This window comes from Pecten maximus, chromosome 4, assembly GCF_902652985.1.
Source record: "Pecten maximus chromosome 4, xPecMax1.1, whole genome shotgun sequence".
In the NCBI taxonomy this organism is placed as follows: Eukaryota; Metazoa; Mollusca; class Bivalvia; order Pectinida; family Pectinidae; genus Pecten; species Pecten maximus.
The window spans coordinates 1,254,786-1,280,209 of NC_047018.1; the positions used below are offsets into that span (position 1 = coordinate 1,254,786).

The 25,424-nt window shown below is 34.8% G+C and overlaps 1 protein-coding gene across 2 annotated transcripts; it reads left to right on the forward strand.

Moving 5' to 3' along the window:
• Window positions 1-572: 572 nt before the first annotated feature.
• LOC117324928 (probable dimethyladenosine transferase) lies at window positions 573-24,447 on the forward strand. 2 transcript variants are annotated; one of them, XM_033880771.1, is made up of 12 exons: window positions 573-905; window positions 8,069-8,142; window positions 8,703-8,789; window positions 9,642-9,703; window positions 13,130-13,223; window positions 14,275-14,324; window positions 14,786-14,909; window positions 15,206-15,298; window positions 15,736-15,800; window positions 17,004-17,067; window positions 18,262-18,368; window positions 21,921-24,447. In XM_033880771.1, the coding sequence occupies exons 1-12, from the start codon at window positions 848-850 to the stop codon at window positions 21,961-21,963; spliced, it is 921 nt and encodes a 306-aa protein (XP_033736662.1). In that variant the 5' UTR covers window positions 573-847; the 3' UTR covers window positions 21,964-24,447. The 2 variants fall into 2 exon arrangements, with proteins under 2 accessions (XP_033736662.1, XP_033736661.1); XM_033880770.1 differs by lacking the exon at window positions 573-905 and adding an exon at window positions 3,088-3,281.
• The last annotated feature ends 977 nt before the right edge of the window (window positions 24,448-25,424 follow it).

Genomic DNA, 25,424 nt, shown 5'->3' on the forward strand with positions numbered 1-25,424 from the left:
ATTATATGCAGTGCACATGTCATCACGGATATGATATGTGCGATAATCTGGAATCCGGCAATGCAAAGTGAAGACAATGCTAGTCACATCAGGACAAACAATAAGAATTTCAGCCGATATTCGTATAGGTGTAATGCATTGTTAATTTTACAAGGTGTTTACATGTTGTTGTTGTCTTTTGTGTTTTTTGTTTGTTTTTTGTTTTGGAATGGGGGATGTATTAGGACCTATTATTGGCATACTTTGTAGCATATTTTGCAGACGCAATGTAGCATAATTAAAAAATAATGACAAAAAAAATAATCTAAAAATCTTTAAATGTAGTACAAGTTCTTAGACTGTTATTCGCATGTCCCTGTGTTTCATTGTAGCTGCGCTCTTCTAAGGCTTTGCCTTCATTCATATTAATTTGAACTTTATACACAAGCTGTTATCTAAGGCTAGTGAACGTCACTCTGTTATGTACAGAATTTCAGCGTTACCACAGCTAATGCTAAAATGAAAGTGAAAGTACATTTTAAGCTTTTACGCGATGAGGATTTATTTTTGTTGAGCGTTTAAGAGACACGGATATGTACGGTGTCGTGGAAAGAAAATGTGCAACCATCTTGTAAACCTAACTAACATGATCATACTTATTGTGTAGAATACTGTGCATTTTACCATCAGTTGTCTGAAAAAAAAAATAATGAAAAGTTATTTAAACGTATTGCAGCAATTTAGTGCAAGTATTGCGTTAGGTTAACATGGGTCGGAACATTTTTTTCAGGGTGCTTGTTTAACCTTAATAAACGTGGTTTGCTGAGAGTGTGTGTCACACTAGTTTTGCAATCAAAAACTTTTCATCATGCCTAAGGAACGCGTCTCAAAGAAATCTCGGGTACACCAAGAAGTTCAGAAACAAGGTGAATATTAATATGAGAGGTTAATTTTCGAAAATTTTCGCAGTGTATGACAATGGATTTGTAAATGAAAAATTGTTGTTATGAATAATGTGAAGCCAAGGCAGTGTGTACTCCGGGTGTGCACCGCTCCACGTGTGTTAAGTAGTGATGGGACATCGGTTGAAAATCTGTTTCGATTATCGGATCGCATCGGATAGGACAACCGATGTAGTCAACCGATTAATAATCGGTTAAATCACAAGTGTTTTGTTTCAGTTATTAATCATCACTTTGTTATGTAATGTGTATCAATAATTATCTTTTGTAAGTGTAATTATTCCTATTTCTTAGTTGATGGTGCACATGAATGTATGATTGAATGATTAAGACAGTTACAACTGTACTTTTGGTCAACAGCTATGACTTAAAAAATAGATATTAATGATCCAAGAAGAATGAAGTCCAGTAAAAGTATCTGGATTTCACAGATTTGTTTATAAAACATGAAATTGTCCATGATTATATACTTTTGTTAATAAATTGACATTTTCATTTTCTACATGGTCTTTGTAACTTTTGTTCGTTGAATTCTAGATGCAAAAGTAGTAGAATACAATATGAGCAGGTACACATATAAAATCAAGTATTACAAAAGAGCAATGATGCGATGCCATAGAGCTTATATCCCATTGAATATGCATTGATGGATATTGCCATTATTTGCATTGGATATTTACATTGTAATTGTACCAGACTACCAGTGTTGTTTTTTTTGTTTTTTTTTTTATTAATCATGCATGAAAATGCAATTATTAGCGCTTTTTAATTTGTCTACCAATGGCCAAATAGTTGGGACTTCCCAAGTTTCAGAAACCTATTTATGAGAAAAAATATTATAACTAGCAAAGTTTTATTCAACAGATTAAGTAACAACTAATTAACAAATCCACTTTCTTTGATTTAACAAAAATATAAATTGGAAACATAACTTATAATTAACAGTTCAGTGAATAAATGTTAATTTCAAATATTGTGGTAAACCATAAATTTATCTATTAATATTACAGTATGCAATTACAAAATATAAATAAAAATGTGCTTCTTTGTAGAATGTAGATTGTGTATTGCCTATTGCGAGATTATATAAGTATGCAGGGATTGAGCAATGTGGCTGGACTGTTTCCCTTATACCTAGCAGAAACATACCTCATTACTCAGCTAATATATATAAAATATGCTAAAACTTATCATTAAGAAACCAAATGATTCCTCCAGGGCTACTTATTATCGAAAATAATAAACAGATGGAGTCATTTTATAAGTCTTTCACTATCTAATACTATCAAATACCGAAATGTAGCTACTTGTATTTTTGTAACATTTCTTACAAAGGCGGCAAACAGCGACCGTCATGTCAAGGTTTTTTCTAGAAGGACCCCATTCTTTTTTTTATTTTGCGGAATGCATATATATTCCATACTTTTGACTTTGCCTTTCCAACCCCGGGTGGTCGAATTATAAGCTCTGTATCAGTATCCGTTGTAGTGGCAATTGCAACGGAGTCGTCGACGACGAGGCAGCCGTCCGCCATCTTTATTCTAAGGTTATAACATTAGAGTGACTTCCCTTGATTCGGGCGCGTTCGATGATCGATTCTTGAAAAACGGAAATCGATGGTCGAAATCGAAGGTGCATTCGATTCGTCAACCGATGTATTAGGACCTATTATTGGCCATACTTTGTAGCATATTTTGCAGACGCAATGTAGCATAATTAAAAAATAATGACAAAAAAATAATCTAAAAATCTTTAAATGTAGTACAAGTTCTTCGACTGTTATTCGCATGTCCCTGTGTTTCATTGTAGCTGCGCTCTTCTAAGGCTTTGCCTTCATTCATATTAATTTGAACTTTATACACAAGCTGTTATCTAAGGCTAGTGAACGTCACTCTGTTATGTACAGAATTTCAGCGTTACCACAGCTAATGCTAAAATGAAAGTGAAAGTACATTTTAAGCTTTTACGCGATGAGGATTTATTTTTGTTGAGCGTTTAAGAGACACGGATATGTACGGTGTCGTGGAAAGAAAATGTGCAACCATCTTGTAAACCTAACTAACATGATCATACTTATTGTGTAGAATACTGTGCATTTTACCATCAGTTGTCTGAAAAAAAATAATGAAAAGTTATTTAAACGTATTGCAGCAATTTAGTGCAAGTATTGCGTTAGGTTAACATGGGTCGGAACATTTTTTTCAGGGTGCTTGTTTAACCTTAAAAACGTGGTTTGCTGAGAGTGTGTGTCACACTAGTTTTGCAATCAAAAACTTTTCATCATGCCTAAGGAACGCGTCTCAAAGAAATCTCGGGTACACCAAGAAGTTCAGAAACAAGGTGAATATTAATATGAGAGGTCAATTTTCGAAAATTTTCGCAGTGTATGACAATGGATTTGTAAATGAAAAATTGTTGTTATAAATAATGTGAAGCCAAGGCAGTGTGTACTCCGGGTGTGCACCGCTCCACGTGTGTTAAGTACTGTCCGGTGTTACCGGACACACCCAGACTCGAATTGAGAGTTGATGTTTGAACTTTTGCCCAGAAGATATAATAAACCAAGACATATAAACAGTTCACCTATATTTATTGACAATGGCATGAAATGAGAGTGACCAACATTAGAACAGACTCCAACAGCAGCAGTAACAACAAACGTGTAGACATGTCACTCAACACATGATACACAACCTTTAGACACCTGTTACATATACAATGTATAAACCTTAACGTTAAACAATTCCTGATCCACATGCCTCTTACATCATGAGATTTCCATGCTTAATCTAATGTGGCCTATATCAGGCTTTCAGACTTACAGGCCTTCGGTTTATCGTGCCTTCGGAATATTCGGTCTTTGGAATACTGGATAGGCATCCCCCAACCCTCATACCACTTAACCATATACAAAACTCTCATGCTATATAAAACTAACAAGGTACTATAAACCATCGAACCTGTAGGAGAAGAATATGTGTGACTAATACACTTGAAGCTTACAAATTCAATCATAATCGTGGCAAAATGCTATATATCTGAACTGTACAATGAGGTATCCACAACCAATCAGAAGTCTGGGTCAAATGCACCTATCTTGAAATAATCTCTAAACTAAACTACTTCTGTTTTATACCAGCAGAAAACATGAAAATTGAGTCTCGGACATATGTGACAGAAATTCACAGAATACCAAATACATAGGTGGCAAATAATGACTGAACAATAATTTAATTGGATAACTAGAATCACAAAATACAGTGGAACTTTGTTAACTCGAACTCGGAAAACTTGAATACCCCGCTTAACTCAAAGTACTTTGTCAGTCCTGGCGGAATTCTCTCTTTATCCTAGTAAAAAAAACTTGGAAAACTCAAATTCGGAAAACTTCAAAAACTTGGTTAATACAAGGTGAAAATTTGGTCCCAATAATAAAAATCCTACTTGAAATGATCGAATAACTCGAAGTATCATTTTTGTCAACGCTCGGTGGTAAACGCCGACATTTTTTTCAACATCGAAATTCCGTTTGTATTGGCACTACAAACCTACTGATTATTATATGCTATTATAAGTGTTTCATAACTTCATTAAAGAAATTATCGGTGGAATCTTAAAACAATAACTGTCAGTGATAAAAAAGGTACTGTTTTACTTACATCAGGTAATTTCCTAAGGCGGTCACCGATAACAGTACACACGATAGTCAACAACTAAACTACCCACTCGTTCAAGCGGAACTAATCTCTGATACACCGATAGATCTACCCGGCTGATGTTTTTACAGATGTAGAAATGAAACGGTCACCAGTGCCTATTAAATCTTTTAAACTGCTGAAACAATAGCGTAATTACTGTCGAGGTGTTCAGAGTACGACTGTAACGGTCAGTGCTGTCTATTAAGTCGTATAACACGCCAACTCAGTAGCAGTAACATTTTATACGCGCATGTGCAGCCCAACTTCCTGTGATAATGCACATTGAAATGGCGTGGTTGTTAACGTTGTAAAATGTAAGTAGGACTATCAAACAGTATTGTATATGTCCAATATAAGATAATAGTTCTGTTACGTTTTACATATAATCTGTGTTAAATTTAAACGGTTATTTGATATAACCAGAGACATATAGAGAGATCGAGATAAGTAACATCGCTATTTCCCCGTACAAGTGGTGGCTCCCTTTATTCGTGACCACTCAAGCATATCCCTTATCGAGAGCGCCCTGTCCCCTATCAAACACACACGAGCACAGGTAAATCGGGCTTTGTGCATGTGTGTATCGATGTACTGGAACTTATTCGACATGTTCTGGTTAATCTGCCATTAAGTCAGACCAAAACATCATCAATTTTAAACGCACACAAAAAGCACATAGTTTTATTTAGGCCACTACAAAAGTTACCACATTAACCAAAAACTATCATACTTATGGGATATAGTCTTATTGATCATGCACATTGTTGTCATTTATCCGTATTTTCGAAAATCCATTGGGTCCTGTTCGACATGTCCAAGTTTTGTAATTAAGCCACCATTACGTCAGACCAAAACATTGTCAATTTTAAACGCACACAAAAGGCACATCGTTTTATTTAGGCCACTACAAAAGTTACCACATTAACCAAAAACTATCATACTTATGGAATATAGTCTTATAGTCAGTGCACATTGTTGTCATTAATCCGTATTTTCGAAAATCCATTGGGTCCTATTCGACATGTCCTAGTTTTGTAACTAAGCAGCCATTACGTCAGACCAAAACATCGTCAATTTTAAACACACACAAAAAGCACATTGTTTTATTTAGGCCACTACAAAAGTTACTACATTAACCAAAAACTATCATACTTATGGAATATGGTCTTGTTTATCATGCACATTATTGTCATTTATCCGTATTTTCGAAAACCCCATAGGGACTTTTCGAAAATTGGAGATTCCTGCCGATCTTTCCTGCGGTGTGCTTGATTTTCATACTCAAAATACAAACACTTGGACAGCAAATTGTGATATATCTCATATTGATGACACTTCTGCACTTTGATATTAATAAAATTAAAGCACATAATTTGATCTTGGTGATTATTTCAAATAGAAATTATCGATAATTATGTGTCTGGTTTTCAAGTTTTCTCCAATATGGCGTCTAGTGAAGACAGAACCGAGTGACCGCAAAGGATTGTGGGAAGGTCAGGGGCCACCATGTAGACATAAGGGCAAATAGAGAGTGACCAATCTCTCTGTATATATGTCTCTGATATAACATTAATAAATTGTTATTCAGTTGAATTCCAATTTATCGTTATTCCTTTTGCAAACATGACATGTACATCAGATCGTTATTGAAGTGAGTAAGAGAAAAAAACTTTATCGAGACTGTATATAGGAAAAACTACACCAAACTACTAGTAACAGAACAAAATATTACATATACATTTACATGTATTGACCAGTCTTTACACTTAACTGATTAGCGAGAGAGCAGAGTTATAATGATTTATATATACCATATTTATTCTAATAAACGCCCTGGGGGCGTGAAATTTTTCCGGGGGGGGGGGGTGTTTGTGTTTAATGGAGATCAAAATTTCAGAGTTGTTAAGTTGTGAGATCTGTGGTATGTACCCATTTCACACCATGAAACATATAGTGATACTGTGTATATAGTTACTGAAACTTTGTTTTGTGGTTTGTGTTAGTTTTATGTTGGATATCCTTTAAATAATTACCTCTGGACACACGTGGATGGATATATAACTGGGCCACAGTAAGTTCTTTTTCTCGAATTGAGGAATTTTTCTTTCTGAAAAGGGGGGGGGGGGGGGCGTTTATTAGGGAGGGGGCGTTTATTAGAATAAATACGGTAATGTTGTCAAATATTGACCAAATTTTGCACCAAAAATGACAACTCGCTTAATTCAAACACTCGCATAACTCAAAGTTTTCTCATGGTCTCATCGACTTCGAGTTAACAAGGTTCCACTATACTGCAGGCTGGTTCAAAATCGAGAGTTAAACAAATTTGAAATGAAATTACAGGCATGAATATGTTTGTTTGATAAAGTAATAATCATGATACTAAATGTTCAATTATTAAGTGATAGAATAATAGAATCTAATAACATGGGTCTGTTCTGTGGACAGGAATATTTCAACCCGAGTGTAAGTGTTTGGTCAGTCAGCATGAAGCTTGCTGAGTGCTTGCCAGCCAAACTCTTACACTAGTGTTGAGATATCCTTGTTAGAGGAACAGACCCATGATTGATTATTTTTCTAACATACTTAGTTTTTCATCGTGCTATCTACAATGCTCCTTGGAATGTGTATCAAAATTTTTTGATGACGTCATTATTTACTAATGGTTACTCAACGTAAAATGCAAAGTATGTGAACGTCCGGGATCGTGATACAATTAACACTCAATAGATTATTCATTTTGTACATACATACATGATGTAATATGAAACATCCTGCCTGCTTGTGCTGGGTGATGACCTAGGGGTCGCTTGCATTATGTTAACATCATATATATAATGCTATAAGGGTAAAGAGAAATCCCCACCAGCCTAGATGAGCTCTATTTAGTAATGTGACCTAATTATACTCATCCTCTCCACTTTTACACTAATCTCCTCTTCAGGGAGTCTTTAAGTTTTTTTTTAGACAACCACAACCTACAAGTTCTTCAGCTCTAAGGGAGCATCTCAGTTTCCTACAACTTCCACTTTGAGTATAATCCAAAGCTCTGATAGATATAAGAGTAATAAAAGGAGTCCTGTCCAGGCGGGATATAATTACTCCTTCTTAATCCATTGTTCATACGTTGTATAGAAGTGGGTAATTTTTACAATCATGTGTACATTCTGATTACATTTGATTTATTTTTATGTAAACAAACATATTTTTGAAATGATCTTCTTTCAGCACTTTTTTATAATATTATATGCCAAAAGATTGAAAATATCTGAAATTTATAATGTAACTAATTCATAGAAATTGTCAAACTAATCAATTATTAGACTTATTGACCCTTGTTTAATGTTGTAACTTTTTGAATATGTATAGAATAATACCAAAATGTAATGTTTGAAATTAAGAGATATTGATTTTTTGTCTTTTAACAAGGTATAAACTTTAACAAAGATTTTGGACAACACATTTTGAAAAACCCGCTGATTGTGAACAGTATGGTAGAAAAGGTAAGATGTAGCGTATACCAGGAAGTTTCAAACTTTTTTCTTGTTTCTCCAAATACATGTATCAGTGTTTTCCTCCCAAAACAACCAAACAACGTTAACCTCCACTTGATAGTATGAAAACACTCTATATACATAGACATATTATGCATTGCAAAAGTAAATATCAAATTTCCAAATCACTAATTCTCAATATTAACCTACATTGTAAATATGACATTTTAACTCCCCAAAATTATTCTTTCTGAAAAGTGAAAACAAAATACTACTAATTAATCGACTTATAGAATTCATTCCAATTTGGCTTTAAACTAATTTGTAAATCCATGCATTGGCGAAGCAATAAGGATTTTATATCAATTTTTCAAAATCTATTTTAACCCAAAAATACAGCAAAAAAATAAAATCCACATAATACATGTATATAGGGTGATTTTAGATGTCCATACTACAATCGACTATATTACAGGTCTGGTTGAAATGTCATTGATACTTTTTGAGAAACTGAGCTTAACACAAATTCATTATAATATTATTTTCTTGTCTTTCAATTTTAATTAAAGTCAGCACTCAGGCCGACAGATGTAGTTTTGGAAGTTGGCCCTGGAACAGGCAATATGACTATGAAGTTACTGGAAAAAACAAAAAAGGTTGGTTAATGTATATAATTAGATTTGATATGTATTTGTACATTATTGTATATGTTAATTGAGGTTGGTTTATGTATATAATTAGATTTGATATGTATTTTGTATATTAGTGTATGTTCACACAAAATTATCTTACTTCTGCGTAAAGTCGCATAAATATGAGCACCAAAGGATGCGAACATGGCTGCCATGTTTACAAACTGATGTGTACATGGATGTAAAGGAAGGAAATGGCTAAAGATATGACGAATACACAGTATACTTAATTGTAAAATCATTTATTGTGGTTTGATGAGGTAATATTTTGTAATAGTGCCAGGACTTTATTACAAACCTGTCAGTCTGTTGTTTCGGTTATCGGTATATATCCCGCAGAAATTTCCAGAAGCAATGCAAATTCCTCCTTCGACTCAACTGACATGGCCTCCTTCAATTCGCTCTCTTCCATATCTTTCGAACTAATTGCCAATTTGATAAGATTTTTAATGACGTTTGCTATCTTGTTGTATCATCAATTTCTCGCTGATTGACCCATTATAGCTAATCGCTAACTTGGGGAGTTGTGTAGGCCATTTTAGTTTCTATTCGTGAACTTTTATTTTTAAGAACTTTAAGTTATCTTCAGGCTTTGAGAAAAAAAACAAGATTCCAATTTACTTTTGTTTTTTTAGCATAAACTCATTTCAACGATGGAATGACCCTTTAAATATCCTTAATTACAAAATTTGCATTTGATTTTGATTTTGTGGTGTGAATGCTGTTCCAATACATTTGTCCCATAGGCTAGTTATTGTAAAACTCTCTGATGGTGTAAGTGATGTTAAAACGAGAATTTTGTAATTACCCTTGTAGGTTATAGCTTGTGAAATAGATCCTCGAATGGCAGCTGAGTTACAGAAAAGAGTCCAAAGCACGTGAGTAGTTACAGTGAAACAGAGCGCATGATTGATTAAATTTAAATCACTGCCTCCGCTAGGGATTGAACCCAGGACCTCTGGCTAGTCTTACGCTCAATCGATTGAACTAAAGCGAAAATCTCTCAGCCGCACGTTATATTGTGGCTAGTATTTACCAGGGTTACAACAGCATCATTTAACCCTTTTATAAACCTTTTTATAATTATATTTATTTTTTTTCAATTGGTAACATTATGAAAAATTATCAAGATAGAACAATCATTGTGGTAGATTGATAATCATGTTCGAGAGCTGGATCAAAGGGAAATATTATTTATTGACACAAGTATAACCTCAACTTGTTTTTGTGGTCATCTATTCTGAATAGGAAATCGCCTCTTCATCATAAACTTCCCTGTTTACCATTAAATGTCCTTCACAAAGCTGTTTTGATTAGGTCGACAAGTTCACTGATGTAGTGATATTTACAAGTACAATAGCATGGACCGGAATTTTAATCTAAATCTGCAATAACCACATCAGGAAATTGACATCACAAGTTTATGTGAATACAAGGAAATAATTTATTCTAGGAAAGAGTGTAATTAGGGTTCACACAAGTATGTTGTTGATTCATCTGTACTTAAATGTTTGTCAAGCTGCCAGTGATACTTAGGCCAAATAAAAGTATAGTTGATTCATCTGTACTTAAATGTTTGTCAAGCTGCCAGTGATACTTAGGCCAAATAAAATTATAGTTGTGTTTCCCCTTTCCCAACCTACCCTAGTTTTTCTGCCGACCCTAAAATATTTTATGATATTTTCAGTTGTAAGTCCTAAATCACAGATGATCTGTAAATAATGGCCTGTCAAAATCACATCTTCTGGTCCAAATATTTTGACACTTGCTTGTTTGTGGTACAGTAAAGAGGTCTGAAGATCCCACACCACCCGTTATAAATTACTATCCTGAGGCTTGGTGGTGAGGTTGTGTCCATGGTATCTTAGGCAAAACTGTATGGAAGCTCCCAGTCTTCTGGGATTCCTTTGATATTGTCAATACATTTTGTGAACACCACTCCATTACTAGTAAAACACACCTGGTACAACTGTCAATGAATTGATTTGCTCATATATTTTGTAGGCTTAAGTAGTAGTAGCCTGAATATAGAATTTTATTTCATCAAAAGTGTTTTTCAGACGGAATTCAATGTGACAGTTATGAATAAAACAAAGAGTTGTGAATGTTGATGCTATCTACGTACTCATTATCATATCATAGATCAAGATATGGATTACCTTCAAATAGAAAATAAAAGTTTTGGTCGGGAGAAAAAAATAAAATAAACAGATAAAATCCAACCTACCTGCCCTATTTTTTTTTTTTCTGAGCCGAAATCGGAAATGCAACTATAATATTATTTGGCCTTACTTACAAAATTTTGATAAATTCTGCTGGAAACATAAATAAAGAGAGGATGGATAGAACACAGAATTAAAAAAAAGATGGGCTTATTTTGTCTGATGTGTCTGTAAACAAGATTGGCTTATTGTCTTTTATCTAATATGTCTGTAAACAAGATGGGCTTATTGTCTTTTGTTTGAATTGTCTTTTGTCTGATATGTCTGTAAACAAGATGGGCATATTGCCTTTTATCTGTAAACAAAATGGGCTTATTGTCTTTTGGTTGTTATGTCAGGAAACATGATTGGCTTATAGCTTTTCCGAATTGCCTATAAACAAGATTGGCATATTGTCTTTTGTCTGAATTGTCTTTTGTCTGATATGTCTGTAAACAAGATGGGCTTATTGTCTTTTGTCTGAATTGTCTATAAACAAGATGGGCTTATTGTCTTTTGTCTGAATTGTCTTTTGTCTGAATTGTCTATAAACAAGATGGGCTTATTGGGTTTTGTCTGAATTGTCTATAAACAAGATGGGCTTATTGTCTTTTGTCTGAATTGTCTTTTTTCTGAATTGTCTTTTGTCTGCTATGTCTGTAAACAAGATGGGCATATTGTCTTTTATCTGTAAACTAAATGGGCTTATTGTCTTTTGGTTGTTATGTCGGTAAACAAGATGGGCTTATAGCTTTTCCGAATTGCCTATAAACAAGATGGGCATATTGTCTTTTGTCTGAATTGTCTTTTGTCTGATATGTCTGTAAACAAGATGGGCTTATTGTCTTTTGTCTGAATTGTCTATAAACAAGATGGGCTTATTGTCTTTTTTTCTGAATTGTCTTTTGTCTGAATTGTCTATAAACAAGATGGGCTTATTGGGTTTTGTCTGAATTGTCTATAAACAAGATGGGCTTATTGTCTTTTGTCTGAATTGTCTTTTTTCTGAATTGTCTTTTGTCTGCTATGTCTGTAAACAAGATGGGCATATTGTCTTTTATCTGTAAACTAAATGGGCTTATTGTCTTTTGGTTGTTATGTCGGTAAACAAGATGGGCTTATTTTGTCTGATATGTCAGTAAACAAGACGTCCTTATTGTCTTTTGACTGAATTGTCTTTTGTCTGATATGTCTGTAAACAAGATGGGCTTATTTCATTTGTCTGAATTGTCTTTTGTCTGAATTGTCTATTAACAAGATGAGCTTATTGTTTTTTGTCTGAATTGTCTATAAACAAGATGGGCTTATTGTTTTTTGTCTGAATTGTCTTTTGTCTTAATTGTCTTTTGTCTGCTATGTCTGTAAACAAGATGGGCTTATTGTCTGTTGTCTGATGTGTGTATAAACAAGATGGGCTTATTGTCTTTTGTCTGATATGTCTGTAAACAAATAATTTTTATCATCACTATTGCTCACTAAGTACTTGGCAGATTTTTCTAATTAAATTACACAGGCATTCTTTGTTCCAAGTTGTAGAACATTTATTTACAAATATAAGGATTACTATGGTTGAGAGGCAGCCATCTTGGATTCCAGGACCATACACAGATAAAAAAGTTCAAAGTCACGTCTGGTCAAGATCAAATTATAAAACCTCAATAGTGGTATAAAGAGTCATTATGTTGTGACAATATGAAATTAATTAGAACATGGAGGTACATACAGGTCAAGGTCACAGAGTCAAAGATTAAAGTAAAGTTTCATATTGTATGTTTTACTGTAAAAGATTTATAATTATTATGACATAATGAAGCAAAGTTAATCTGAATGAAAAAAGGGGTAGCATGATCAAAGTTCACAAGGTCAAAGGTCAGGGTTCAATTTTGTATTTCTCTCAGAGACTAACTTTGAATAATAGAATATGGCTTTAAAAGCAGAGATATATTTCTTTGTATGAAAAACAAAATAACATAGTTTATTATCTACTGGATATCTTTCTTTCTGCTGTTAGAAATCTTATATTTATATTTAACTGTACAAACTGTACATGCAGTGCTGTATCTATATAACAACAATATATTTACCTATATTTTGTGTTTTCAGGCCTGTACAGAATAAATTACACCTGATAGTAGGAGATGTGTTGAAGACTGAACTGCCTTTCTTTGATATCTGTGTTGCGAACTTACCCTACCAGGTAAATTATACTGTAGATATATCTGTGTTGCGAACTTACCCTACCAGGTAAATTATACTGTAGATATATCTGTGTGGCCAACTTACCCTACCAGGTAAATTATACTGTAGATATATCTGTGTGGCCAACTTACCCTACCAGGTAAATTATACTGTAGATACATGTATATCTGTGTGGCCAACTTACCCTACCAGGTAAATTATACTGTAGATATATCTGTGTGGCCAACTTACCCTACCAGGTAAATTATACTGTAGATATATCTGTGTTGCGAACTTACCCTACCAGGTAAATTATATTATACTGTAGATATATCTGTGTGGCCAACTTACCCTACCAGGTAAATTATACTGTAGATATATCTGTGTTGCGAACTTACCCTACCAGGTAAATTATACTGTAGATATATCTGTGTTGCGAACTTACCCTACCAGGTAAATTATACTGTAGATATATCTGTGTGGCCAACTTACCCTACCAGGTAAATTATACTGTAGATATATCTGTGTGGCCAACTTACCCTACCAGGTAAATTATACTGTAGATACATGTATATCTGTGTGGCCAACTTACCCTACCAGGTAAATTATACTGTAGATATATCTGTGTGGCCAACTTACCCTACCAGGTAAATTATACTGTAGATATATCTGTGTTGCGAACTTACCCTACCAGGTAAATTATATTATACTGTAGATATATCTGTGTGGCCAACTTACCCTACCAGGTAAATTATACTGTAGATATATCTGTGTGGCCAACTTACCCTACCAGGTAAATTATACTGTAGATATATCTGTGTGGCCAACTTACCCTACCAGGTAAATTATACTGTAGATATATCTGTGTTGCGAACTTATTGGCAAAACTGATACTGGTCATGTGGAGTACAAACATTTTAAATAAGGAAGAAAAAAGTATGTTTATATAAATTTATTGATATGTAATTACATGTGCTTTATACATAATTTGAAATATTACAAGTCTGCCATCTTATCAGATGACAGTGTATTTAAATTCTTAATGTGTATTAAATCTGCTTGTCTTCCAGATTTCTTCTCCTTTTGTGTTCAAACTGTTGTTACATCGGCCGTTTTTCAGGTAAATGGAATTTATACATCGTGTAGCTTTTATTTTATACATTGTGTCATAATTAAACCATCAGATAAATATATTTTCCTTTTTTCCTATTTATTTAAGGCAATCGAACATTGAAATATATACCCGGTGTAGCATGGTATTTTGAATCATGGTGAAATGACCCTGGGGTCAAAATACCATTATGGTGAAATGACCCCGGGGTCTACATTGATACTTCTATGTACATTCACAGCGATGAAGTTTTCTTGACGTGTACACATCCGTCGTTGCCATTTTGTAATGTTGTGTGTAAACTAATGTGGCAGGATAACTGGAAAAGTGCTAAAAGTAAATTGTGAAGTTACAAAAAAAAATTGAATCTTTGATCATTCCAATGCAACCTATACACTACTAAATTTGGAAACATATTTTGCAACAGATTAATATTTATATGTAATGTGTACTTGGGTCAATGTTAACAGGTGTGCTGTGGTGATGTTTCAAAGAGAGTTTGCTCAGAGACTTGTGGCCAAACCTGGAGAAAAACTCTACTGTCGTCTGTCAGTCAACACACAACTCCTTGCCAGAGTAGACCACCTTATGAAGGTACTACACTGTCACATTCACAATGTTTTCTGTGGTTATACCAACCGGGCACAAAGGCCTGGTCATCAGGCTGTGAATCTATAAAGTATAGTATCAGATACTTCATTGATGTTGATTTTGTTTTTCCAACTTACTGCATTATTTTTAAAATGCTTGTAGACTGTTTTAGCAAGAAAAAATATTTTGAAACTAGCATACATTTGTATGTACCATGGTACTATTGTCACCAGACCTGTACGTCAGTCCTTATACTGAAAGTGTTCCGGTGTGTCGGTATATTTTCTTTTTATTCATAGGTGGGAAAGAACAACTTCCGACCACCACCTAAAGTAGAGTCAAGCGTTGTCAGGATTGAGCCTAGAAACCCTCCTCCTCCCATAAACTTCCAGGTATTACGAAAAATAATATGTAAAGGGAGACAATCATGTCAAAATGTTATACAGAAAAAATAAGTTATGTTTGATAATATAAATACAGTATTCAGTTTGCCAGACCAGTTCAGAAGACATATTTCTTTAATAATAGCGGGAAAGCAAACTTTGATTGTGTGAAAATGTTTCTACTTAAATGGACCATGTATTCACTTAAATGACAGATTGTGTGATAATGTTTCTAATTAAATGAACCAGGTATTCACTTAAATGATACTTTACTAATTGAGGAACACAGTTTTACCAATTGATTTTAACAACAGAACGTATCCAGCCATCTTTTCTACACAATAATAACCTTACTTAACTTTGATCTTTTAGCTACATCAGAATCTAACATGTTCGTGTGTTAACTTGAACATTGACTTGTATTACATGTTTATTTCAATTTGTAGGAATGGGATGGATTAGTGAGGATATGTTTCTCTCGGAAAAACAAAACTCTTGGAGCTGCATTCAAGTGAGTTTTCCTAATAATATGAAATTTTAGGTCACCTGAGACAAAGTCATAAGTAAACATTTCGAATTGCCTTTCGTTCTTCATGGTCCATCGCCTGTCGTGCATCTGTAAACAATTTAACTTTTCAACTTCTTCTCCAAAACTGCTGAACCAAATTCAATGAAATATGACAGGAAGCTTCTATGGCTAAAGGTCAACCAAATTGTGAATTATATGGTTCTCATCCCCCAGGGGCCTTGAGGGGCAGGGCCGAAAAGGGTCAAATTGACTAAAACTTCAAAAATCTTCTTCTCTACTCTCAGATATGGTGGATTCAAACACTCTTCATAGATGGAAGGGTCTTAAGGTGCTTTACCAAATTTCATGACCCTAGGGTCTCACGTTTGCCCCTGGGGAGGGGGTTAACTTTACTAGAGTTTATATAAGGAAATCACATTTTTGACTTTTATTTGTTGGATTTGTAATGGAATTCATTCTAATTTGGTCAACATTATCAGCATGGGATAACAGTTTGATGGCATGCACATTTTGGCCCTGACTGACCCCCAAGGGCTGATAGGCGGGCTAAAAGGGTCAGATTGACTGAAATTTCAAAAATCTTCTTCTCAAGACCCAAATAAGGTAGAATCAAATACTCTTCATAGATGGAAGGGTCTTATGGTGCTTTACTAAATTTATGAATTTCATGACCCTGGGGTCACAAGTTTGCCTCTGGGGAGGGGGTAAACTTAACTATAGTTTATATAGGGAAAACACATTTTTGACTATGATTTGTTTGATTTCTATTGGAATTTATTCTAACTTTGTTAACATTATCAGCATTGGATGACAGCTTAATGGTATACATATGTTGGCCCTGACTGGACCCCTAGGGGCTGATGGGCGGAGCCAAAAGAGTCAATTAAATTAACTGAAATATTTCAAATATCAGGTGGACGTTAAGCCCATGGGCCTCTTGTTGATAAAAGTTTTAGTGAATTTTTGGGTTTCACAATAAATCACATGATTTTATGAGGTAACCGATATGATGTCTGTTGCTCAAATGCTGAGAAACCCATTGTCTGTCTTAGAAGCTCCTAGTTAATTATAAATTTCCGTCTTTGTGAACACCTCTGTTTTTCAGATGATCATAACTTGTTGTATCAAGTTTTATGAATTTGTTACTTTTCACTCAGATATTCCTTTTCTTTTTCCATTCTTCAGGTTCAATACAGTCCTGGAACTTCTGGAGAAAAACTACAGAACACACTGTTCCCTACATTCTATTGTAAGTTACACAAAGCAACATAACATCGCCAGGTCCATCATTATTTCATAAATGTACTAGTCTGGTGGAAATGTTTGCCGTGATGAACAAAACGGCCCAAGTGCATAACCATAATGTTCTTGAAAATCACCATCTGTATCAACTTTAATCAGAATTATTGCTACTTGATACTGCATGGTGATGTCGGTGATGATTGTGAACAGATTAAAAGCTGTCTCATGTCTTTATCATCACTGGAGATCCTCTCTCCATGTTATATACCTGTCTCGTGTCTTCATCGTCGCTGGAGATCTACTCTCCATGTTATATACCTGTCTCGCTGGAGATCTACTCTCCATGTTATATACCTGTCTCATGTCTTCATCGTCGCTGGAGATCTACTCTCCATGTTATATACCTGTCTCGTGTCTTCATCGTCGCTGGAGATCTACTCTCCATGTTATATACTAAACTCTTGGAAAGGTCACAATAATATTTAGTGGTGTTTTCAATGTGTTTTCTGAGCAGAATTTTGAACTGACGATTTTTGAAATTTGTTTATTTTAATATTCTTGTCCGGAGTTTTGTACCATTTTCTAGCTTTGTAGGATCTGTGACTGTGACTGTTTCTTAAGCAGCACTTTAACAATTCTTTTTATTATGAAATTATATTTTTTAAACTTGCCGAGGGTGTCAATTGATTCCAAATAAAAAAGTCATATTGAGCAGCCGTGCAGAAAAAAGCTTGCAATTGGTGGTTTTCTTATGAATTACCTCCCCTTTTTATTGTCCAACAATATCAAATATCTTTAACGCAATAAGAATCATACTACAAATAATCAATCTGAATGTTTGAAGTTATTAAAATCATTTGTAAGTATACTGAATTTATTTTTTGTTTCATTTTATGGTGCTTTGAAAGACATTAATTTGTTATAATATGAAATTGTACATTCTGATACTTGCATTTACCGACTATTTAAATTAAATACAAAACTATTATAGCTTTTTGATTTCTGTTATTACATAGTTTTATTGACTGGAAAAATATCAACCTCCGACTTTGTCTTCAGTGTAAACAGACTGAGTCCTACAATATTGTTTTGTAAAGGAAGTCAAGAATAATCTTCAAGAATCAACATCTTAAAAATTCATTGCACATTTAAGATTGTTTGTATGATTTTATCGGAGGTAAACCTGTTTTATATTCAACAGCCGGTACCTGCAGATTTTGACATTAAATCAAAGGTTAATGATCTCCTGACGGAAAAGGACTTTGAAAAGAAACGAGCTCGAACTATGGACATCGATGATTTCCTTGGGTAAGTTGTTAAAATAATTATGGAAATGTGGTGATCCTGTGTTAATATCGGTGATAGAAACTTGTGGTGATCCTGTGTTAATATCAGTGATAGAAACATGTGGTGATCCTGTGTTAATATCAGTGATAGAAACATGTGGTGATCCTGTGTTAATATCGGTGATAGAAACATGTGGTGATCCTGTGTTAATATCGGTGATAGAAACATGTGGTGATCCTGTGTTAATATCAGTGATAGAAACATGTGGTGATCCTGTGTTAATATCAGTGATAGAAACATGTGGTGATCCTGTGTTAATATCAGTGATAGAAACTTGTGGTGATCCTGTGTTAATATCGGTGATAGAAACATGTGGTGATCCTGTGTTAATATCAGTGATAGATACACGTGGTGATCCTGTGTTAATATCAGTGATAGAAACATGTGGTGATCCTGTGTTAATATCAGTGATAGAAACATGTGGTGATCCTGTGTTAATATCAGTGATAGAAACATGTGGTGATCCTGTGTTAATATCAGTGATAGAAACATGTGGTGATCCTGTGTTAATATCGGTGATAGAAACATGTGGTGATCCTGTGTTAATATAAGTGATAGAAACAAGTGGTGATCCTGTGTTAATATCAGTGATAGAAACTTGTGGTGATCCTGTGTTAATATCAGTGATAGAAACTTGTGGTGATCCTGTGTTAATATCAGTGATAGATACACGTGGTGATCCTGTGTTAATATCAGTGATAGATACACGTGGTGATCCTGTGTTAATATCAGTGATTGATACATGTGGTGATCCTGTGTTAATATCAGTGATAGAAACATGTGGTGATCCTGTGTTAATATCAGTGATAGAAACATGTGGTGAATCTCCTGTGTTAATATCAGTGATAGAAACATGTGGTGATCCTGTGTTAATATCAGTGTTAGAAACATGTGGTGATCCTGTGTTAATATCAGTCATAGAAACACGTGGTGATCCTGTGTTAATATCGGTGATAGAAACATGTGGTGATCCTGTGTTAATATCGGTGATAGAAACATGTGGTGATCCTGTGTTAATATCAGTGTTAGAAACATGTGGTGATCCTGTGTTAATATCAGTGTTAGAAACATGTGGTGATCCTGTGTTAATATCAGTGATAGATACACGTGGTGATCCTGTGTTAATATCAGTGATTGATACATGTGGTGATCCTGTGTTAATATCAGTGATAGAAACATGTGGTGATCCTGTGTTAATATCAGTGATAGAAACATGTGGTGAATCTCCTGTGTTAATATCAGTGATAGAAACATGTGGTGATCCTGTGTTAATATCAGTGTTAGAAACATGTGGTGATCCTGTGTTAATATCAGTCATAGAAACACGTGGTGATCCTGTGTTAATATCGGTGATAGAAACATGTGGTGATCCTGTGTTAATATCGGTGATAGAAACATGTGGTGATCCTGTGTTAATATCAGTGTTAGAAACATGTGGTGATCCTGTGTTAATATCAGTGTTAGAAACATGTGGTGATCCTGTGTTAATATCAGTGATAGAAACATGTGGTGATCCTGTGTTAATATCGGTGATAGAAACATGTGGTGATCCTGTGTTAATATCGGTGATAGAAACATGTGGTGATCCTGTGTTAATATCAGTGATATAAACATGTGGTGATCCTGTGTTACTATCGGTGATAGAAACACGTGGTGATCCTGTGTTAATATCGGTGATAGAAACACGTGGTGATCCTGTGTTAATATCAGTGATAGAAACATGAAGTGATCCTGTGTTAATATCAGTGTTAGAAACATGTGGTGATCCTGTGTTAATATCGATCCTGTGTTAATATCAGTGATAGATACATGTGGTGATCCTGTGTTAATATCAGTGATATAAACATGTGGTGATCCTGTGTTAATATCGGTGATAGAAACATGTGGTGATCCTGTGTTAATATCGGTGATAGAAACATGTGGTGATCCTGTGTTAATATCGGTGATAGATACATGTGGTGATCCTGTGTTAATATCAGTGATAGAAACGTGTGGTGATCCTGTGTTAATATCAGTGATAGAAACATGAGGTGATCCTGTGTTAATATCAGTTATAGAAACATGTGGTGATCCTGTGTTAATATCAGTGTTAGAAACATGTGGTGATCCTGTGTTAATATCGGTGATAGAAACACGTGGTGATCCTGTGTTAATATCAGTGATAGAAACATGTGGTGATCCTGTGTTAATATCAGTAATAGAAACGTGTGGTGATCCTGTGTTAATATAAGTGATTGATACATGTGGTGATCCTGTGTTAATATCAGTGATAGAAACATGTGGTGATCCTGTGTTAATATCAGTGATAGAAACATGTGGTGATCCTGTGTTAATATCGGTGATAGAAACATGTGGTGAATCTCCTGTGTTAATATCAAATATAGAAACATGTGGTGATCCTGTGTTAATATCAGTGATATAAACATGTGGTGATCCTGTGTTAATATCAGTGATAGAAACATGTGGTGATCCTGTGTTAATATCAGTGATAGAAACATGTGGTGATCCTGTGTTAATATCGGTGATAGAAACATGTGGTGAATCTCCTGTGTTAATATCAAATATAGAAACATGTGGTGATCCTGTGTTAATATCAGTGATAGAAACATGTGGTGATCCTGTGTTAATATCAGTGATATAAACATGTGGTGATCCTGTGTTAATATCAATTATAGAAACATGTGGTGATCCTGTGTTAATATCAGTGATATAAACATGTGGTGATCCTGTGTTAATATCAGTGATAGAAACACGTGGTGATCCTGTGTTAATATCAGTGATATAAACATGTGGTGATCCTGTGTTAATATCGGTGATAGAAACATGTGGTGATCCTGTGTTAATATCAGTGATAGAAACATGTGGTGATCCTGTGTTAATACCAATTATAGAAACATGTGGTGATCCTGTGTTAATATCAGTAATAGAAATGTGTGGTGATCCTGTGTTAATATCGGTGATAAAACACGAGATAATCCTGTGTTAATATCAGTGATAGAAACATGTGGTGATCCTGTGTTAATATCGGTGATAGAAACGTGGTGATCCTGTGTTAATATCGGTGATAGAAATATGTGGTGATCCTGTGTTAATATCGGTGATAGAAACATGTGGTGATCCTGTGTTAATATCGGTGATAGAAACATGTGGTGATCCTGTGTTAATATCAGTCATAGAAACACGTGGTGATCCTGTGTTAATATCGGTGATAGAAACATGTGGTGATCCTGTGTTAATATCGGTGATAGAAACACGTGGTGATCCTGTGTTAATATCGGTGATAGAAATATATGGATGATATGTATGTTTGTGTGATTTTAACCTGTCTAGTTGATTTAGGTATTGTGAACTTACAATCTTCGTTTTAATTTAATCCTGGCGTATTATAATTTAACATCTAAATCTGATAATTATATAAAAATTTGTTCTTTCACATTTTGTTGTAACTAAACAATGCATGTGTGGAAATAAGATTATTTAAATTCTTTTCATGCTTTTGTATTCCTTTTTCAGATTGTTAAACTGTTTCAACTCAGCTGGATTCCACTTTTCTTAACAGACTAACATGAACCAAGTGTGGAGGTTGTTGGTAAGGATGCTACTAAACCTAGATCTCTACGTCGATCTGGATACAGCTTCGGTAGATATCCGAATGAAGCGTCAATAAACCTAGATCTCTACGTCGATCTGGATACAGCTTCGGTAATTATCTGTGAATGAAGTGTCAATAAACGCAGGATAACTCGGTCAATCTGGATACAGCTTCGGTAATTATCTGTGAATGAAGTGTCAATAAACGCAGGATAACTCGGTCAATCTGGATACAGCTTCGGTAATTATCTGTGAATGAAGTGTCAATAAACGCAGGATAACTCGGTCAATCTGGATACAGCTTCGGTAGATATCCGAATGAAGCGTCAATAAACCTAGGATCTCTACGTCGATCTGGATACAGCTTCGGTAATTATCTGTGAATGAAGTGTCAATAAACGCAGGATAACTCGGTCAATCTGGATACAGCTTCAGTAGTTGTCTGTGAATGAAGAATCAATAAACGCAGGATAACTCGGTCAATCTGGATACAGCTTCGGTAGATATCTCAATAAAGCATCAATAAACCGAGGATATCTCCATCTACCTAGATACAGCTTCGGTAGATATCGGAATGAAGAATCAATAAACCTAGGATATCTTTGTCAATCTGGATACAGCTTCGGTAGATATCCGAATGAAGCGTCAATAAACCCAGGATATCTACGTCGATCTGGATACAGCTTCGGTAGATATCTGTGAATGACTGCTATTGGCTCCCAAAGTTAGAGTATGTTCACATTGATGTACAGATAAAAGGTTAAAAAGCTGTTTAGAAGGACAGGACAACTTGTACAGTTGTTAATAGCTATTGTCTTAGAAGGACAGGACAACTTGTACAGTTGTTAATAGCTATTGTCTTAGGACAGGACAACTTGTACAGTTGTTAATAGCTATTGTCTCTGAAATAGAACTTTTATTGTAGGTTTGTATTGAACCGTTTTGTTTCTATAGATGGTTTGTTAAACGTGGCTAGAAATATCTGTATTTTGCTGTTAGAAAAGTAGAGCATCGCAGGACTTGTTGATCCTGGTAACCTGGTAACATGTTTGTATTCGGGTGTGGTTAGCTGGTAACATGTTTGTATTCGGGTGTGGTAACCTGGTAACATGTTTGTATTCGGGTGTGGTTAGCTGGTAATATGTTTGTATTCGGGTGTGGTTAGCTGGTAACATGTTTGTATTCGGGTGTGGTTAGCTGGTAACATGTTTGTATTCGGGTGTGGAGAGAGATTGTGTAACAAGTATTGAAAACAGGATTTTTCCATCGTTTTTCTTCATAAATTATAAGACCAATATAACCTGCATTGCAATCATTTATTATTATAAAAATAATTGTACATTGGTTTAATGGGACAATAACTGTTCCAGATCTAAGAGTTATATTGTTGTGTGACTCCCAGATACATGTAGTAGGGTTAGATATATATGCTCTTATAATATTGGTCCTTGGTAACATTCATACTGGATAAAATTGATCGTCCTCGTATAAGAATTTCATATACATAATGTACATAAATGAATAGACATATATTTGTGAACATAAAGTACAATGGTTTTGCCGCTTCTAACACAAACCAGTCATACTTAGAAGGGGTTTCACTTGAAAAACAAGGGTATATTACAACTCAACAGGTCGTATATCTTTTTTTCACAAAAATGTGTCGGTGCAAAAATAAATCTAAGTATTTACGAGGTAAAGGGATAAATAGTAATAATAAAACTGACCATAATGCTGTCCCCAAAATTGTGAGTGGTTGTCAGATTATAATCACAAATTTAAAAGTGACCTATCAGAATTTTCTAACCTGTCAGATTTAGGGGACTACAGAACAAAGTGATTGAGATAAAGCAGAATATATAACAAAAATATAAACCCCATGATCTGATGACAGCAATTAACATTAGTGGCAATATTACACTTTACTTTTACTTGGGTTAAAGCTTGAAAAGTGTCTGGGTTCCTGAAATACTGAAATAGCTGGTTGTCAGAATTTAACAGGTATATATGGGGGAAAATATTTCCAAAATACTGAATTCAGTATTAATACTGAACACTTTTATTCATGCTTTTAGTTAAACTCCAATAATATTTCGTTTGTGTACATGATATGTCATATTAATTTATTGAAATGAAAAAATATTCAACACTTTTGCATTGGAGTGGAATTAGAAAATTAAACACAAAGTATATACATGTATTGAAGTGAAGAAGAAATTGATATAGATAATTTGTCAGCGCCATTAATCTTCACACAACAAATGAAGCCAAATGTAGTCATGCATATTTTAAAACTGCCTGTCTTGTGATAGGCAAAATGACTGTTTAAAAGCTGTGAGCTGATGAGAATGTGTATGGAAGTTTGTCTGTGATAAGTTTGTTATGATTGGTATACATTGTTTACCACAATGACAAATTGACAATTAAATAAATTTTCAGTTATTAAATTGAAGTGTCTTGTCATTATGTTTACTTATTGTTATAAGGGCTTTTTATCAAACTGTCCGAACATCACAACCATGGTCCTCTATGATATGCTGATAAATCTTTGAAATAAAGCTGACCTGTGTAACGTTGGAATGGGTTAAGGTAAATCATCTGACCCGTGTAACGTTGGAATGGGTTGAGGTAAATCATCTGACCCGTGTATCATTGGAATGGGTTAAGGTAAATTATCTGACGCGTGTAACGTTGGAATGGGTTCAGATTAATTATCTGACCCGTGTGACGTTGGAATGGGTTAAGGTAAATTATCTGACCCATGTAACATTGGAATGGGTTAAGGTAATTAAATTATCTGACCCGTGTAACGTTGGAATGGGTTAAGGTAAATTATCTGACCCGTGTAACGTTGGAATGGGTTAAGGTAAATCATCTGACCCATGTAACGTTGGAATGGGTTAAGGTAAATTATCTGACCCGTGTAACGTTGGAATGGGTTAAGGTAAATTATCTGACCCGTGTAACGTTGGAATGGGTTAAGGTAAATTATCTGACCCGTGTAACGTTGGAATGGGTTAAGGTAAATTATCTGACCCGTGTAACGTTGGAATGGGTTGAGGTAAATCATCTGACCCGTGTAACGTTGGAATGGGTTGAGGTAAATTATCTGACCCGTGTAACGTTGGAATGAGTTAAGGTAAATTATCTGACCCGTGTAACGTTGGAATGAGTTAAGGTAAATTATCTGACCCGTGTAACGTTGGAATGGGTTAAGGTATTAAATTATCTGACCCATGTGATGTTGGAATGGGTTAAGGTAAATTATCTGACCCGCGTAACGTTGGAATGGGTTAAGGTAAATTATCTGACCCGTGTGATGTTGGAATGGGTTAAGGTATTAAATTATCTGACACGTGTGACGTTGGAATGGGTTAAGGTAAATTATCTGACCCGTGTGATGTTGGAATGGGTTAAGGTATTAAA

Bases quoted from the DNA above. Each gene is read 5' to 3' on its own strand.
- LOC117324928 (XM_033880771.1), top strand. From the start codon at position 848: ATGCCTAAGGAACGCGTCTCAAAGAAATCTCGGGTACACCAAGAAGTT. The intron at 14,325-14,785 runs GTAAATGGAATT...CAATGTTAACAG, and splicing joins TTACATCGGCCGTTTTTCAG to GTGTGCTGTGGTGATGTTTC. The intron at 17,068-18,261 runs GTAAGTTACACA...TATATTCAACAG, and splicing joins ACTGTTCCCTACATTCTATT to CCGGTACCTGCAGATTTTGA.